The sequence below is a fragment of the Lytechinus pictus genome, chromosome 4 (genome assembly GCF_037042905.1).
Source record: "Lytechinus pictus isolate F3 Inbred chromosome 4, Lp3.0, whole genome shotgun sequence".
NCBI classification, from domain to species: Eukaryota; Metazoa; Echinodermata; class Echinoidea; order Temnopleuroida; family Toxopneustidae; genus Lytechinus; species Lytechinus pictus.
In genome coordinates, this window is record NC_087248.1 from 2,329,658 (window position 1) to 2,347,658 (window position 18,001).

Consider the following 18,001-nt stretch of genomic DNA (forward strand, 5'->3'; position numbering starts at 1 on the left):
ATAATTAGCTAGCTCGAAGTCAACGAGTTTGGTTGCAAAAGGGGTTAGATCTACATTGGACCATTCCGAGAAAAATCATGTTGTTTTTATATCTCCCATATATTGCAATTTTTTTATGAGAAACTAAATTATCATTATGTTCTACCCTATCATGTGAACATAAAATTATGTATAAAGAAATCTACCAGTCTTCAATTTTTGAATAAAAAAGTGATTTTTCTTTGCCACTAATTTATCGGGTAATCACGTTTTAATGTGAATTTCAAATCTTGCAAAATAAGTTAAATTTACAAGAAAATCATTTTGTGCAATATTCTTATGCGAAATTTAATTTTCATGATACCCTAGCTACCATGTGAACATAAAATTTGGTATCGAAATTAATCTAACTTTACAGTACCTATCTTCACATTTTTTAAAATATTCTTTTCCAAAAGTTTCTTTGTGGATCTAACCCCTTTTGCAACAAAACTGAAATGGGTCTAAACCCTTTTGAAAAAAAGTGAATTTTCTTTGCCATTTTTGTTCACTTTTTAAAAGTCTATGGGAAGTCTACAACTGTCTAATATACATAGAGACCAAAAATAAATTTGATGAAAAATGGATCTAACTCCTTTTGCAACTGAACTCTTCATTAAATCAACGAAACATGAACGTAGAGGGCGTCAACACTTTGTTCTATAAAGGGACACTAGTTTGCAGTCAATGGGTGATTCCCACTGATCTCTCCTCATGGTGATTCCGGGGAGGGGGGGGGGTGATTTCAAGTACATTTGTGGTGGAATGTGACATTTTACCGTCTATAACTCTAGACCATTCTGGAATCTTGCTTACCTGTAGTAATGGAAAAATAAAAAGAAGCGGAGCGAGGTCCTTCATACTGGAAATTCAATAAAAGTCTATCATAGGCGGATCTCCCCTATTGGCGGAGCAAAAAAAAAAAGGGAAAAGAAAGAAAAAAAGGAAGGAAAAGAGAGGAGAAAAAAGAAGGAGGAAGACGAGTGTACGTAATTAGATGAGGGGAAGATTTGGAAAATGACGTACAAATCTTTCTCAATATGGAGCTTAAAATATCAAGTTTTGAGAACAACTACAAAACATATTTCAGCTCGGAAATCGAACTTTCATTATTTTGTTTAATAAAATTTACAAATTTATTTTTTAAAAGTGCTCTGTAAAAATGTCATTTTTAAGGTCTGAATACTCACATTTTATACTCTCTATGCGCGCTCGCAAAATTTGATTTGTCAGGTACCGGTACCTATTATTTCCGTGTATTCCATAAAGTTCTCCAAATATCCCCTTGATTCAGGGCCGCTTGTCAAAATGTATCAGCTAGCACTGCATGCTCGCATTCTGATTGGTGAGCTATGCATATCTTAACAGGGGCCGCGGAACCGTGTACAAAAACGTAAAAATGACCATAGGATTGTGATTTTTTGCATGGTCAGCCCCCCCCCCCCACTTTTTGCTCAGCCCCCCCCCCCCACTTTGAAAACCATTCCGCGGCCCCTGCTTAATAAAGATCATGACAGTTTATCCAAAAATTTCGGCTCGCGATTTGCGCTCTCATTAATTGTTAAAAATATATCAACTAATGCATCCTATGCATTATTACAAAGTGCTTGAAATGTCCAGTTTTCAGACCATAATATTAACAGATTTCGCGCTCAGGCTTTAGGCATTAGGCTTATTAGATTAATTAATAAGATATTGATTTAATAATTAAATTGTCCCTTTTTTCAGAATGGAATATTGACAAGTTTCATCTCGCGCTTATAGGAAGAGGAATAGGAAGATAGTCATCATTTCATATCATGACATAATGTCCTTAGAATGTCCCAGTCCTATGTCAAATCAGAAAGTAATAATAATGACAAATATCAGCACTTTATTAAGTGCGATTTATATCCACCTCACAATTTTCCTACAAAGTGCTTCAAATATAGAGTTTAAATTGACCCCTTTTCAGATTTCGGAATATCAAATATTTAAGCTCGCACTTCGCGCTCGCTTTATTGACTTTCATGATGAAACATGTATTTAGAATAGCCAGATTCTAGGTCTTAATCAGAAACACGCACGCGCATGTTTATTCAGATATATACGTAGCTTTTTATCTATTAGAATATCAAAAAATGTCTGCTCGCGCTTTGCGCTCGCATTAGTATAACGTAGGAAGATCCCCAATTACTCATCCTTTTCATGATTTACAAAACATGAAAAGAGTGTCCCATTTTAGATCTAAATCTCGATTTTTTTTTCCCGCTCGCATCAATTGTTTAGTTATATACCAATCATTACAAAAATTGCTTAGAATTTCCAATCTTTAGGTAAATGTCAAAAAATTTCAGCTAGCGCTCAACTCTCGCATTATTTGATTGTTGAAATATGTAACGTCGTCAAGGCTAACTGCATGTAGTTCATTAACAGGTACCTTTTGATAATTTCAAAAGTATATTGGAAATTTCTGCTCGCGCTTCGCGCTCGCAGTAATATAGTTGCATTCACATCTTGTTCAGGATCACAAATATTGACAAAAATGTTCAAATTTTAGGACAAAATAGGCCTACATAAATAAAAAAAAATTAGCTCGCACTATTTAAATAATAAGGATTATGAGATTATCATATATTTGTGTTTAATTACAAGAATAAAGCTAAGAAGTGACTACTAGGACACCCCTTCAAAGAAACAAACAAAACCCTAGCCCCCCCCCCCTATTGGCTAGGCTGGATCCGCCCCTGGTATATGTTATGATTAAGAAAATGTTTCTGCTATAAGGAAAATGAGATACTTAGTTGAAAAAAGCAATTTAATTACTCATTGCTTTAGGGCTTTATTAAATTAAAGATTAGAGAGCAGTGGCGTACCTTGGGTCATGGCATGGGGGGGGCACCAGCAAATGTTTTTCATTTACTTAGTGAGCGCGCTTCGCGCGCTCAATTGCCAGGTATACTGACCTAATATAAGCATTTTAAGGACAGTGTCATTATGTATGTCACTGATCAGCGCGAGCTGAAAATTTTAGATATTCAGACCTAAAAAGGGACATTTTAAGGACTATTTTTAAAGGAATCCATTAAGAGTAGTATACATCTCACATAGTCATCTGGTGCGAGTGTCAAGCGCTTGCTGATTTTGTTAGAAGTACATCTGAACACACGAAGCACTTTTTATAGTCATTGTAATCATGATTATCATACGCATCTCACAAGTCAAATATTGCGAGCGCGGAGGAAATTCAGACCTTAAGAGAGGCATTCTAATTAAGGATTGTTTGTAGGATTCACTAAGACCATAACCGAATGATGCGAGCGCGAAGCGCGAGCTAATTTTTTTAAATATTCAGATTAGAAAAAAGGACATTTTAAGGACTGATTTTAGGAATTCATGAAGAGCAGACATCAATCCACCAATGCGAACGTAAGCATGGACAAGAAATGTTTTATATAAAGACCTTAAAATGGGGCAATCACTTTAAGTAGTCATGACAAAGAAGCATAGGTCATTATTAAAACAATAATAACTCGAAGTACGTGGAAAGATATTTGGTGTATATCGAATTGAAAATGGGAGGTTTTAGTACAACAGGATTATATATCTTGTTAAACAGACAATGCGAGCACCGGGAACAATGAGGACTTAGGCCCCGGAGCAAATTATGTTTCATAAAGTTATGAAAAATGTTTATTATGTAATATGACATAACATCATTATAATTATAATTATAATGAACAATAATTTCTTATTTCCCGCTACGTTTCTCTTCCTTAATTTCACTCCGTATTTTTCTCCTTTTCCCCGTTTTTGGGCCAGCCGATGGGGGGGGGGGGGGGCACGTGCCCACCCATGCCCCCCCCCCGTAGTTACGCCACTGTTAGAGAGTATACTCAAAATATTCTAAAGAAAAGGCGCGAAAAAGAAATAAGCAAAAGCTGATTTTATAGAGTCCGAAGTAAAGATTTAGAACAGCAAATGGCTGTGCGGAATAACTCTGATGTTTTGCAGAAAATTTTGGAGAAAAAAGTGAAATCCTTAAGACGTTATTTGACGTTGGCCTTGATGGTCTCAAAGTAAGGTCATAACGTGCCGCCTGGAGTGAAAAAGGGGAAAAGAATCCTGCATTTTTTTTCTTTACAAACTCGTGTTATCAAATAAACGTAATCTGCAGAAATTCAGCACTCGTACGGTGCAATTTATACGGGAATTTATACGAGCACTGTAATCGCTAAATTCGCACTTCATTTTTTTTTACAGTGTTATGCATTTTGTTCATAAATCAATAATAAATTAACATGTTCCAGGGGCGGATCCAGCTTTCGTCAATAGGGGGGGCCGAAAAATATTTTCATCAACATTTTTCTCGATTGGCCGCTATAATCTGATTTTTTTTCAGGGGTAGTCCTAACTAGAGACTGAAGTTTTAAGTATATGTTAGTTTTTATTGTTATTAACAAGATAAGGTATCTCATGTGGTCTTAATATATAATGCGAGCGCGAAGCGCGAGCTCAAATTCTTTGATATTTTATGTCCTTAGACCTGAAGATTCTGAGGAGATTTTATAATCATGAAAAAGATAAGTATCCAACTAAACAATGCGAGCGCGAAGCGCGAGCCGAAATTTTATCATAGTAACGTGAAAAAGGACTCAATTAGGACTGTTTTTAGTGATTAATGAAGAGGATACAAGTATCACCAATTAAATAATGAGAGTGCGAAGCGCGAGCTCAAAATTTTTGATATTCCGACCTGAAAACTGGACAGTCTAAGCGCGTTTTTATTTAAATACAGAAAAAGCTGTGTGTCTCAAACAATTAAATGCGAGCGCGAAGCACATAAGCTCAATTTTGTTATATACTGACATGATCAAGGAGCAATTTGACAAATTTTGGTAAGAATTTCCAAAGAGGTTAGGTATCTCACAAATCAAACAATGCGAGCGCGCAGCGCGAGCTGAAAATTTTGATATAAACAATTTGTGTAAAACAAACAAAATAATCAAAGCTTGATGTGCGAGCTAAAATATTGTGTGCAAATTGATTTCAGATCTGGATATAGAAGTGTCATTTAATCCTCTCGAATGGGATTCATTGGCACAGGCAATGCGAGCGCGAAGCGCGAGCGAAATTTTTATATAAAGTTCTTTTTCCAATTCTTCCCCTCAACCTTTTCTTGTTTCCTTTCGGGGTCGGGCCGGCCGTTACGAGGTTGTAAATTACACATCCTGGGTATGATACCTCTTTAGTGTTTTTCCTTTAGTACTTTCTGCAGGTTGTCAAAAAATAGGGGGGGCCGGGGCCGGCTCGGCCCCCTCCTGGATCCGCGCCTGTGTTCACATAATAACAAAGATATGAATACGTTTTAAATGTGACGATCGCAGATCGAGATAAATATAGGCCCGGAATACTGAACAAAGACTGATAATTAAATTACACATAAAGCATTAGTAACTTTGAGTAAAATTAATATTTTTAAGAAAAAGCATAGCTTTTATTATATATTTTCTGATAAATATATTTGTTACAAATTGTTTTGGGAAATTTCTGGAGTGAAATTCATATTATATTTCACATTATTCTAACAATGAAAAGGAAGATTAAAGTTACTGTATAATTTATACTAACGCAACCAGTATAACAAAAATTGAAGTTCAGTTATATTTCTAGAACAAATATCAATAATACTTTCTTGGAATCATGTGCATGAAAACGAACTCATATCTGCTATCCAATCGGTATGCAGAAAGGCAGTCACAGCATCAAATTTTATGTGATTTTATCAAATCTCATTTTAACAGATGAGTTGGGGAAAAATAAACAAAGTTGGTAGTTTGTGTTTGGCAGTCATATCTATTCTCGGCAATTTGGTCAGTGGTTAATAACTATTACCAAGCTGTTATTATTTATTGTAAATGTCTGAATAAAAAAGTCAAACATTGGTTTTTCATGTATATATGTTTTTGTATGTCTAAATAATCTACATCTATATTTAGCTTCACTGTTTATGAGTGTATAGATTTCAAAAGATTTGAAATTCGAAGAATAAAGCTGGAGTGAGGTTTCTTTATCTATCACTTTTTTATTTAAACGAATAGAACAAGCCTACACTAGGAAGTGAAAAAAGTCGTAAACATCGATGCGATAGCTCAGCGAGGGCGAGGAGTCATTTTCATGTGATCCTACTACAGTAATTGTTACATAGTCTTCGTTAATTTTTCACTTCTTGACTGAGACTTTGGACAAAAGTTATACATTTAATTTCATCAGGTCAAGGAGATTAGACGTTTACTGTATTCTTGATTTCCACGAGATCGCAAAGATGAGCAATTTAGAAAGTATCCTTTTCAGATCCCGTCTACCGTCGAGTTCACGAATAAGGCCAACTCAGCTCAGCGCAGCAAAAGGCCATACCATCATCGGTGTGTGCAATTTACTAAACGCGCAGGTGAATGTAGGTTTTCACGTTTAGATGTTTGCCTACCTTGGCTTGAGGCTTGCAGCGCTTGAGCTTTATTTGAGTAATGTCAATGGAATCGCAAGGGAGCTACATTATTACATTAAGTATTGCGAGAGAAGAGTGAAGGATGGATGGTGCATGGTCTGATGGTATTTAAATCTGTTGACAGCTGTTTCACGATCATGTACCGCCTACCGCCGGTACTCTTCTTCGGCTTGTTGGCAGAAATTCAGATTCAGAAACAGGAAAATTCACATTTGTCAGGCCCCAGGGCAGGGCAGGGCGCACTCACACATATTGCGAGGTTAGTATAACCTCGCACTATGAACGTGTTTACGCAACGGATTTTAGAGTTGTCGGATAACTTCGCTTCATTACGCGAATAATGTTAGCCGAAACCCATTCCACTACTCACCAGGGCTTTTTTTGGTCAAAAGCGTTCCATTTTCAATTTTTCAAATGTATAAAGCATATAAAAAAGAGCAAAATTGCTAACCTCATGCAATCTATTATTAGAGCATCGGTGGTAGCATTTGTCTCATCCACCAGCGCTAACATCTAGCCAAACTAGCCAACAAAACAATTACCTAGCAGTTTTTCTACCTTTGAGTTCTCAACACTAAGTGTCTACCGAGGAGACTACTAGGGCGTGAAACAGGCCCAAAACGAACAACAACAACAACAACAACCTCAGCCTGGAAAGTTGCTTCGCATGTCTCTTCCCGGAAATAAAAGGAAGGTCATTGATGATGGCGCTAATACAATTCACAACCTTAATTCAGCTTGTCATAATTTTTAAAACTAGATACTTGATTCATTGTATGCGCAATTCCCATGATTGTTTGATAAAATATAGGCACAAATAAATGCAATAACTTAAAAAACGTACATTTCATATTATTTTTGCTGACGACAATACTTTTTGGAAAATATTCAAAGCAATGACAAATTAAACAAAAAATTCTATGTACCTTGAATGAAGCCCCGCAAGTGCTACCGTTCGTTTGTCAATTGACGTTCCACCAAAGTCTTTACAGTAAAAAGATTGGACACTTTGCCGACTTCGTGTAATGCTTTGCATCGATTTATGTTTAAAATAGTTTTTGTGCCTAGTCTTTCCCTTGTAGTGTCTTTGATATGAAGATAAATCGCGCGCCCTCTTTAGCTCAGACGAAAAATTTGGGAAATTGTAAGCTCGCTCCGTATTTGTCAACAAGAAAAAAAATCAACGCTTAAATGATGCTATTTGAGGGATATTCATCATATTAGGGGGAATTGACTTCACATCGTTCGGTAAGTTTCGTAGGAGGACTTGATACTGTACCGGTAAATCTTCTTATAAAATTTGCGGGAGTTTGTTGCAATTTTGCATTTCTCTTGTTTTGGACATATTATTCTACGAGTAAAACATCTAACCTAAACTTATACTGAGTCATGCATGGCCGAATTTCAGTGGCATTGCTGCAGAGGTCGTTTTGAAATCTGCCGTTAAACAACGTGCATTAAATAATGATGAGAAATAGACGAAAAGCAAACAGTCTCTGTTTCGTCTTGAAATGAAGGATTGTAATTTCTTATACACACTGTACTCTCATCTCTAATGAAATGCAAAATGAAATGAAATGAAAAGGGAGATGGTGAACATGCAGTGTGTACATGTACATTGCGATTTATAATGACATGTCTACATACATGTATACAGACATATTTACATGTAGGAATGCAAATGCCATTCATTATTTTTCATTTTATTTGTACTTTTCACTGTTATTTAGATTTATAGTATAAGTATCATAGTATTTCCACCTGAAGATTTACTTTAAAATGTGTAAGTCAGATTAAAATGCGATGTGATGGCCTTTTCTCCAAGAATATTGGAGATAAAACATTGCACAGTGGTACACCTGGAAACCTTTTACAATAATTTATATCAGGAGGAGAGCGACTTTAAAAACGACTGGTGAACCTTTCTTACGCGCTAAACTATCACCAATGAACATTGAATGGTGCATGAATGGTGCCTATCATTTACCACAAGAAAGGATCACCAGTCGTTCTTAAAGTCGCTCTTAACTTACAAACAGCTTTATGAAACACCCACCTGGTCTTCAAGAATAGTGGAGATAAAACATTGCACAGTGGTACACCTGGAAACCTCCACAATTATTGATATCAGGAGGAGAGACCCTCGGGTCACATCTATTCAGTTTGCTTTTAGCCTTCCAAGCACAGGTGTTGCCAAACAATGATAATCAATGAGATTTTCGAGTACATGTGATACAGATATAAATGATTTTCTTAACCAGAACTTGTTTTCAGAACAACTCTTCAATTTGAAGTTTGCAGCCAAGCAGATGGACAGATCATCTAAGAAATGTGAGAAAGAAGAGAAAGCCGAGAAGCTGAAATTAAAAAAGGTAAGTTGTAACTTGTAAATTAAGTAGGAGGTGTGCATGTAGACAGGAGTAGAAACAATACCAAGTTGTGGAAAAAAAACAAAAAAGTACAATCAGGAAAAAGATTGATATTTCGGTTTGGGGGCTTTGATTTTTTTTTGTTCCTGTCTATGTCTGTATTTACCACATGTACATTCAAAGGAAAATGCACAGTCTATTCAGAAGAACTACTATATGACAGATTACTGAATGAAATCAATGATAATTCAATGCCTTTTTTTGTTAACAAATTTTCGGCATTACTCCTATTTGTTTAAGATCAGTATGCTCGATCTGTAAATGAAAATCATAAGATCAGTATGCTCGATCTGTAATGAAAATCATATGATAATAAGTCAGAAAAAATTGGAACCAGTGGGATTCGAACCTGCCATCTACTGCTGGCAGATGGCAGGTTCGAATCCCACTGGTTCCAATTGCTTCAAATATCTTCTCTGCACATGAGCTCTTAATCACAAATCTACCTCATTGCCTAATACTCTGTAGCGAAACAGTTTCTTGGTAAACTTTGTTTATTGTATACATGAAGTGTAACATTTTCTTAAACAGAATCCTTTGTAACAATATTATGAACCTTGTCAAAATTGTGTGCCACGTCTTTAGCAGGAAAAAGGGCACTATGCATCTTTTTTCTCCCATGTCTATGATTAATGTGAGAATTAGTAATTACACATCTACTTGCAGGTTCCCTGCAAGAAAGATGTCACGCTGACCTATGACAAGGTATCCAAACCTTTTGGAAGTGTGCATAATTTAATCTCTTCATAAGATACTCAAGGAAAATATACAGTATTTGAATTATTTCTAAAATCAGGTTTAATTTTTTTTTATTTAAATCGTTGATAGGCTATACAGAAGGGCAATGTTGATGGTGCCAAGATACACGCTGAGAATGCAATCAGACAAAAGAACCAGGCCTTGAACTTTCTTAGGATGTCTTCAAGAGTTGATGCAGTAGCACAGAGGGTCCAGTCAGCCGTTACTATGAAAAAGGTCACTTCATCAATGTCGGGGGTGGTCAAGTCTATGGATTCTGCATTGAAGTCCATGAATCTTGAAAAGGTAATAAAATGAGGCCCTCCAGCTCAATCATATTTACTCATAGCAAAACTGACTCAGATTAAGTTATATTTTGTTGAATCAACAATTATTGGCCCATTTTATCTCCCACTTGCTTGAATTTAATTTTGACATGGAAGAAATATTGAAAACATCTTAGTTTGGTTCTCCTTTACATCTGACTTGCTGAATATATGACCTCTAAAACATATTTTGGTAGAGTGTACCTGAATTTGTCTATTAAGCTTTATAAGTGGATTGCGTATATCCAAGTTTCATCATAAGGGATTTTGAAGGGTAACTGTTGCAGTTACTCTGTACTGTAGATAATTAACTTTACCATTTACAATGATAGTATGTTTGTTATATAGTATGTCTCCAGTCTAAATTACATTGTACCCTTGTACACTGTGAACTAAGCATATGGCTTAGGGAGATATGTAAGAGTTGACCCCCCTTTTTTCCAGCTTCCTAAATGGCAAAGTGTCACAGCAGTTTTACTGTTTGTTTGTGAGGGTTATTTCTAACAAGCCATTTATGTGTTTTTTAAAATCCTCTCACCAAAGTTATTAATATTACTATGTTAATGGTATGTTTATGCTTTTATCTTGAAGTGGAAATAATGAAATGAAACTCATTATTGGGGTTATGTTTCATACCCAATAGTTGTTGAGGGTGGATTCTGTAGCTATTACTTGTTACGGGTAGGGCTTCACGCTGCTATACTTGTTAAGCATGTTAAGGGGTGCATTTTCAGATCATTCAAATATATGGTGAAGTGCTTTTTCAAACTCCATGGTTCCCGGGGTAACATTTATTCCTGTCTGTGTTGCCTACTTTGCACAAAATAAGTCACGTCAGTGAAGTTGGTAATTAGAAGTTTATTTCTGTTTTTTGTCATTATTAAACAGTATGGCCAGATTCACCTCAGAGGCTCAGACACGTTGCAATCAACCTTTATCCCTCAACTTTGCACGATTATCCATCCTCATCGTCCATCCTCCACCCAGGCCTCCCCCAGTCTTGGTTTTTCTCTGTCCTCCTTATTAGATCCCTGTACATTTGTGACTCAACTCAAAACGTTTTCATTGACGTAGAAGTTTTGTATGTACCACTTTCTTTTTTTGTCTGTATGTTGTAGGTCAGTGCGTTGATGGAGAAGTTTGAAAAGCAGTTTGAAGACCTCGATGTGCAGACACAAGTTATGGATGATTCTATGGCTGGTAGTACAACTCTCAACACCCCTCAGGCTGATGTAGATAGTCTTATGGCACAGGTAGCAGACGAACACGGGTGAGTAGAATATAACAATCCTTATTCTACAGAACTCTTATCTCTCTTTAGGCTCCCCAAAATGAAGCAGAGTTGGTGAATAGTTTTTTTTATGATATAAAAAATAAATCTACCAGTGAATTTGCTTTAAAGTGGAATCTATTGGAACAAAGGGAATCTGTTCAGTTTGGGTGCAATCCAATAGAAGATGCAAATAACACATGTTTTGCCTATTCTGATCCGAAAAAAAATTGGGTTGACACGGGTGATTATTCAACTTATAGAAGGTCAACTATATTGCAGAGTCTACAGTGCAGAGACTACAGAGTCTACAAACTTCTTTTGCAGAGTCTACAAACTTCTTTTGCATGCAGTGGGGACTTCTGGCTCATATCATAGAGTCAATTGCACGGAAGATGATGTAAAATTGAGATTGATGGTCAGCCATACACAAGTGTCCTCTTGTCATGAAATGGGCAATGTTCTACCCTGCCATTTTTATTAAAACAGAAACAGAAATCAAGAAAAAGGGATGACAATTAAAATTCTTTTGGTCAAATTTGGATGAAAATAACAGTTAGCAGGTTAATACTAGGGTTGGTCAATGTATGACAAATCAACCTTTTTTTGCCTTGATCTATTATCTTCAATTTGATAAAGATGTAGTTTCCTGATATGAATGAAGTAATTAGAGGAATATTGTTCATAAGAATTTTTATTACTGATTTTCATTAAACAAGGTGAAGAATACACAATGTCTTTACTGTTGCCCAGAGGCATGCTAGCCCTCAGAAAAAATCATTCCGAATATACTGCCCAATTCCATTGGCAATAGAATGATTATTATTTGTTTGGTGTCACCTGTGCCTGGGAGGCGAAAAGCGAACTGAATCACTATGAAGAAAATAAAGTTCATTTACAATTTATAGTAAGTCTAAAGAAGTTGACCATGTGCAATAACCCAGTTATCGAGACTTGCTAGGGAAATCTGTCCAAATTTCAAATAAATCAATAAAGTCACTCAGTCTGTCATGACCCAGTTAACAATTTTCTTGATTTCTCTCTGTTTTTATACCTTCTATCCTCCCTCTGTTTTTCCTCTCTCTTTCCATATTCTTTCTTCATGTATTAGATTGGAGTTAAATATGGAACTTCCTTCTGGTCAGACAGCAAGTATCGGTCAGTCGACAGCGGCATCAGAACAAGATGAATTGTCAGCAAGGTTAGCGGAGCTCAGGAAAATGTGATGATCGTACAGGAAATTCAAGTCCATTCCTGTGAAATGTAATTATTTTGAGAATCATTCGAGACGCGACCATCTTTCTAGAGAGAATTATGGGGATTTGGTAATAAGCAGAGTAAGTGAAGCCCGCTGCACACTTAATGTTACGACTGCCACTTGTTTTTTGAGGAACAAGTTGCATTTGCAGTACAGGTAATTTTGGATGTTTAAACAATTATCTAATGTGAGGTTCTATAAAAATATATCATAAACTGAAACATAGCTTTGTTTGAGCTGCAATCCTAATTGTATTGAGTAATGACCATCTTAACTTCAAATATCTATATCCAATCAAAGAAAGTATTGTGTTTGGATTTAAAGAGAAATTCCAGTAGTTGCAGTAAACACTGATTTCATGAGAAAGTCTCTAAAACAAGGCTTAATTGTCAGTATATCATCGAGGATCTAGATCTGGTACAGTTACATAACTGAACTTTGTGAAATCTTGAAATCTACGCTGAAAAATGTTCACACCGAAGATCACCAACACAGATAGGCACACGTGGGACAGTGTATTATTATTGCTAAAATAAAGACCCGACGGAAGTGACCGAATCCGCACTTATTTTGCTTATTTCTCAGCAATTACACAATTTCTTCCAGAATCCTTTGGCACATATTTTTTATTCATACAAACAGACACTTGGGTGGTCATTATATTAGATTCTGTAAAAAGTCATTTTTAGATCGTTACCAAAACTGGAATTTATCTTTAACTTTAAATCATAGCTGATCACAGGTGGCTACTCAGACTATCAAAGTAGAAATTAACTTGATTTAACTTGATAATAGCTCATATTATTCATGGATCTTAACTTGGTAAATTTGAATGTTATATATTTTTTTAACGTTTTTATGTTTCATATTTAGTAAGTTGTAAGAATTAAATAATCAGATTGCAGACAGATGGTTTAATGTATGATGGGCTATAGGATTATATACATGTAACTGAAAGCAGTATCATGTATAAAAATCATCATCCATGAACTCTTTGCTTGTATTAAAAAAGATACATGATTTAATTGGCTATTAACCATTTGACTACTGCAGAGCATTGTATGAATCATTAGTTGTTTCAGTGATTTTTTGCTCTCGGCCAATTGGATTAAATGATTTCAATAGCTTTTAACAAAATTATGATTTCCCTCTCAATAATAATTACCGGTATGTGTATGAACTGAATATGGAGAAGACCTGTTTGAAGTTAGCTAAGAATGTCTCAATCTACGTCTGATATGCACAGGAACTTTTAAGACAATTTGTTCTCTTTATAGTAGCCACCCATTATTAGGCAATGGAGGTGTGTCATAAAATTATGTGACGAGCCACCCCTACGATAAACCAATAATAAGTCGCCTGGAAATTTTTTCTTTTAACTCTTTGTGCGCTGGACCATGAACCCATCTGTACTGAATTATTTTCAGGGAGGGAAACAACGCATTGTTTGTTGAGTGTGAAATGCGAAGTTCGCACGGCACCGAGTGTGCATTGGTGCGAAGTACGTGTGGAAAGGGTTAATATCCGAAAAATAATAATTTAGTGTTAAAAAAGCAAAGAGTTAGCCTACCTGAAAGAGAAATTCCTCTTTTTCATTATGTCAAAAGTTCAAGTTGTAAAGTTGAATAGAAACAAAGACAGAAGGGTTTCTTTGACACATTTTTATTTTTTTCGGACTGCCTGGAAGTTACATTGAAATTGCACAGTGTGCACATCTCATGCTTGTTTTTTCCTTAAGTGAATTTCATCTACATTTAATCAAATACTTGTATGGATTATTGTTGATCAAATATATATCATGTTAAAGCTTAGAATGTGCTTTTTCAAACTCAATGTAAATCTCAAAATTCATTTTGGGTGACTTATTGTTGGTTTGTGATGGCAGGTCACATAAAGCCTCTTTTGAAGAAATGAATATGATATCCCTTCCTGGATATCATAAAATGCACCATGTAGACAAAAGACTGCTCCTGAAGAGTATAGAATGAACATTTCCTTCGAATTTCAGGTAGGCTCTAACCATAGTTGCTTGAGTTTTTTAATTTTTTTAAAACGTTCATTTAGAGGAATGAACATATATATTGTTAAAATACAACATATTTTTGCGATTTGTCTTTTCTAGAATGCTTGTAAATGTTTGTCTCAATAACTCGGCTTTTTTGGAAATTACAAAGAAAATGTGAAGTTGCAAGTATAGAAAACTAAAATGCAATGTCGTCTTTTTTAATTTTGTGTTTCAGTATTCTCAGGAGCATATTTTGGTGTACCATGGTGAAAACGCTAACTGCAAATTTTAACATGAATAGCTTCATAGTGGTCCAGGGTATTGATATTCAACTAGCTTTATTCTCAGACCCCCAATGATCTGATCCCAACAGAATTTGGGCCGGGGGGGGGGGGATATGTTTTCATTATGTTCCAATGAGACATGGTTCCAAACACACAGAAATGCAGAAAAAAAAATAAATAAAAAAAAAATAATTTAAATTATGTTCTTTTGTGACATCATCGCTTAGTACTCAAGACAGTTTCTCATTTTGAGGAAGCTTTAGCAACTAGATATGGTTGTGTCTAACAAATATGTAAGTTCTCTTCTTTGTTTTTTTTTCTTTAGTATATATATTTTTTCAAGATATATTTATATTTAGATTTAAATATAACTGAATAATATGGTATTCGTAAGATACAATGTGGATACTTTCATTAGATTAGATCTCGGGGCTGTTTCATAAAGCTGTTCGTAAGTTAAGAGCAACTTTAAGAACGACTGGTGAACCTTTCTTTCGCGCTTAACCATCGCCAATGAATATACCATTTTCCACAAGAAAGGATCACCAGTCGTTCTTAAAGCTGCTCTTAACTTACGAACAGCTTTATGAAACACCCACCTGGAATGCTGAGAAGGCAATAAATCCACATTGATATTTGCATGAATTTTCATTTTAAAATACCCCCCCCCAAAAAAAAATAATAATATGACATTAATGTAGGAAAACCAGTGTATAGATTTCTATTATTATATAAGCAACGATTTAAGAGGTATTTCAGTGTTCTTGTTTCCTTATGTGTATTTATAGATATATTTATGTCTGTGATATAAAGATTATAATTTTGAAAGCTTATCAGTCTCTAGACAGCTGAAATACATCAGTTTAGAGGGGTTTCTAAACATTTCTTTTTACTGTTAAGAGAAGGTATAGTGAAGCCAGATGTGTTCTTATGGGACAGTCAAGAAACAGAGACTAGAGCTTTAGGTCTAATTAATCTTGTGAATATTTTCAAGTGTATCATGGTTGTTTACGATGTTATTGTTGTTGCAATGTTATTTAAATATGCAGCACATTATTTTTGTGATAAATTCTAAATTCTACAAGTGATTATATTTATATACTTTGCGGATGCCTAACATACATGTATATTCCTATAACCCTTTGAATATGAATGTGTTGAATCTAAACCATTGGAGTCTGGCTGGTTTTGCTGAAACATTCATTTTCCTTATATCCCAGCATACATGTATGCAAGCCCAGTCGTAAATAGGTTATGTATTTTTCTTATCAGCAGGTTTCTAGCAATAGATGTACTGTACATGTATGCTTTTTAATATTATATAATATATTGTTTGTAAACTCCTTTGTAAGTTTTAATGAAAGAGAAATGTCTCTGCAAGGGAACAAAGCCTTATATCTAAAAAAAAGGGTCAAATGTTAGGGAAAAATATTAAACATGACTGCCATGTTTAATTTATCCAATGGGAGAGTGTTTAGTTTCCTGGGGAATCATAATGGAATCATTTATGGAGATACAGACTGGTCATTCAATGGAAGAGAGATAAGAAAAACAGTCTTCATGACCTGGTGGGTGTTTCATAAAGTTGTTCGTAAAGTTACGCACGACTTTACGCAAGACTGGGACATGTTCTTAGGTCATAAATCAATTCTATATGGATATCGCATAGCACAAGAAAGGATCACCAGTCTCGCGTAAAGTCATTCGTATCTTACAAACAGCTTTATGAAACACCCACCTGGTTGCCTTCATAGACAGATTTCCGTAATACAGTGAAACTTGTATATAATACTACCAAGGGGAGATAAGAGATGTGGTCTTTCTGTGCAGGTTCCATGAATATATGTTTCAATACGAAATACAGTAATTATTGAAAGACAAATTGCAGACCTGCCAACCAGTACGTTTTAGGCGTATTTAGTACGTTTTTGCAACCAAAATATGGCAGTACGTTTTTCCTTTTAAAAATACCTTTTTTGTTTAAAAAAAATATATATACCGGTATATATATATTTTTTTTTAAATCGTAATTTATTGAAAAAAATCATCTCTATATGTCTCTTTTTCATAAAACGTACACAAATATCAATGTAATTTCAGGTACCTTTTTTTTTTCAATCATTTTGTTTAAACCAGGGTGAACTGAAGATATACACATGTTTCAATGTTTTTTTTCATCTGCAAGAGCAGTGTGCATTTTAGCTTGCATGCAGCTTGAGCAAGTGCGCCAAGCATTTTATTATGAAATACACTTTTTTGGGGAAAAATACATTTTTTTAAATCACATAATACAGTTTTTCATTCCCAGAGATTGGCAGGTCTGAAATTGTGATTATTATTGAAAATTGGCCCCTATTAAAGCCGGCTTGACTGTATAGGGCTTGGTTTAAACTGGACCCGTAAATATAACTTTATTGTCTAATCATCAATCAAAAATTGATATATGAGAAATGAGGCCTTGCCACTCCAGCCATATGATCTACTCATACATAATTGAAGTAATATTGATTGCATTTTGTAAATAGTGATGAAATAAATATTTACATGTAAAACTATCAGAATTATCTTGTCTTTTCATGTTCGAATGTCGAGTCTACCTTGTAATAAGTTTGATAGGCCCATAATATGAAATCCAGTTTAATTTAATCTCTAGTTTAAAGCTGTGTTTAACTATGTGTTGTTAAGTATAACATAATCTAAGACTGTAGAGCTGCAAGCAGCACATTTGGCACTCTGCGAATGTCTGAACAAAAAATCCACTTGTTGAAGAGTGAAGAAAGAACAGTGTAAATTTAGGAAATATGCAAATGTTAGCAAGTCTTTACATTTTTGGTTTCCCATAGTTTTAGCAGTCTTAAACTTCAATTGGTTTTTTGATTTAAATGGAAACATCTGAACAGGGACTTCATCATCACACCATATCATTTCTATCACCATTATCATGATCATCATCATCACCAGCACCATCGTCATCATCACCAGCACCATCATCATCATCACCATCGTCATCACCAGCACCATCATCACCAGCACCATCACCAGCACCATCATTATACTTTCATTGTACATTGCACTTTCTCCCGGGAATATCAAGATTACTTCGCCTTCACACAAAATAACTTTATTTTCTATTCGGAAAAGGATTTCAAATTAATTAATTGGCCACTTTAAAATGATCTGTCATAG

General features: G+C 35.2%; 1 protein-coding gene across 1 annotated transcript; it reads left to right on the forward strand.

The window, feature by feature from the left end:
• Positions 1 to 6,105: 6,105 nt before the first annotated feature.
• LOC129258559 (charged multivesicular body protein 1B1-like) lies at positions 6,106 to 14,980 on the forward strand. The gene is made up of 5 exons (XM_064098071.1): positions 6,106 to 6,338; positions 8,780 to 8,877; positions 9,763 to 9,978; positions 11,117 to 11,268; positions 12,380 to 14,980. The coding sequence occupies exons 1-5, from the start codon at positions 6,323 to 6,325 to the stop codon at positions 12,492 to 12,494; spliced, it is 597 nt and encodes a 198-aa protein (XP_063954141.1). The 5' UTR covers positions 6,106 to 6,322; the 3' UTR covers positions 12,495 to 14,980.
• The last annotated feature ends 3,021 nt before the right edge of the window (positions 14,981 to 18,001 follow it).

Coding starts and splice junctions, on each gene's coding strand:
- LOC129258559 (XM_064098071.1), top strand. Junction 9,979..11,116: donor AGTCCATGAATCTTGAAAAG/GTAATAAAATGA, acceptor TGTATGTTGTAG/GTCAGTGCGTTGATGGAGAA. Junction 11,269..12,379: donor CAGGTAGCAGACGAACACGG/GTGAGTAGAATA, acceptor TTCATGTATTAG/ATTGGAGTTAAATATGGAAC.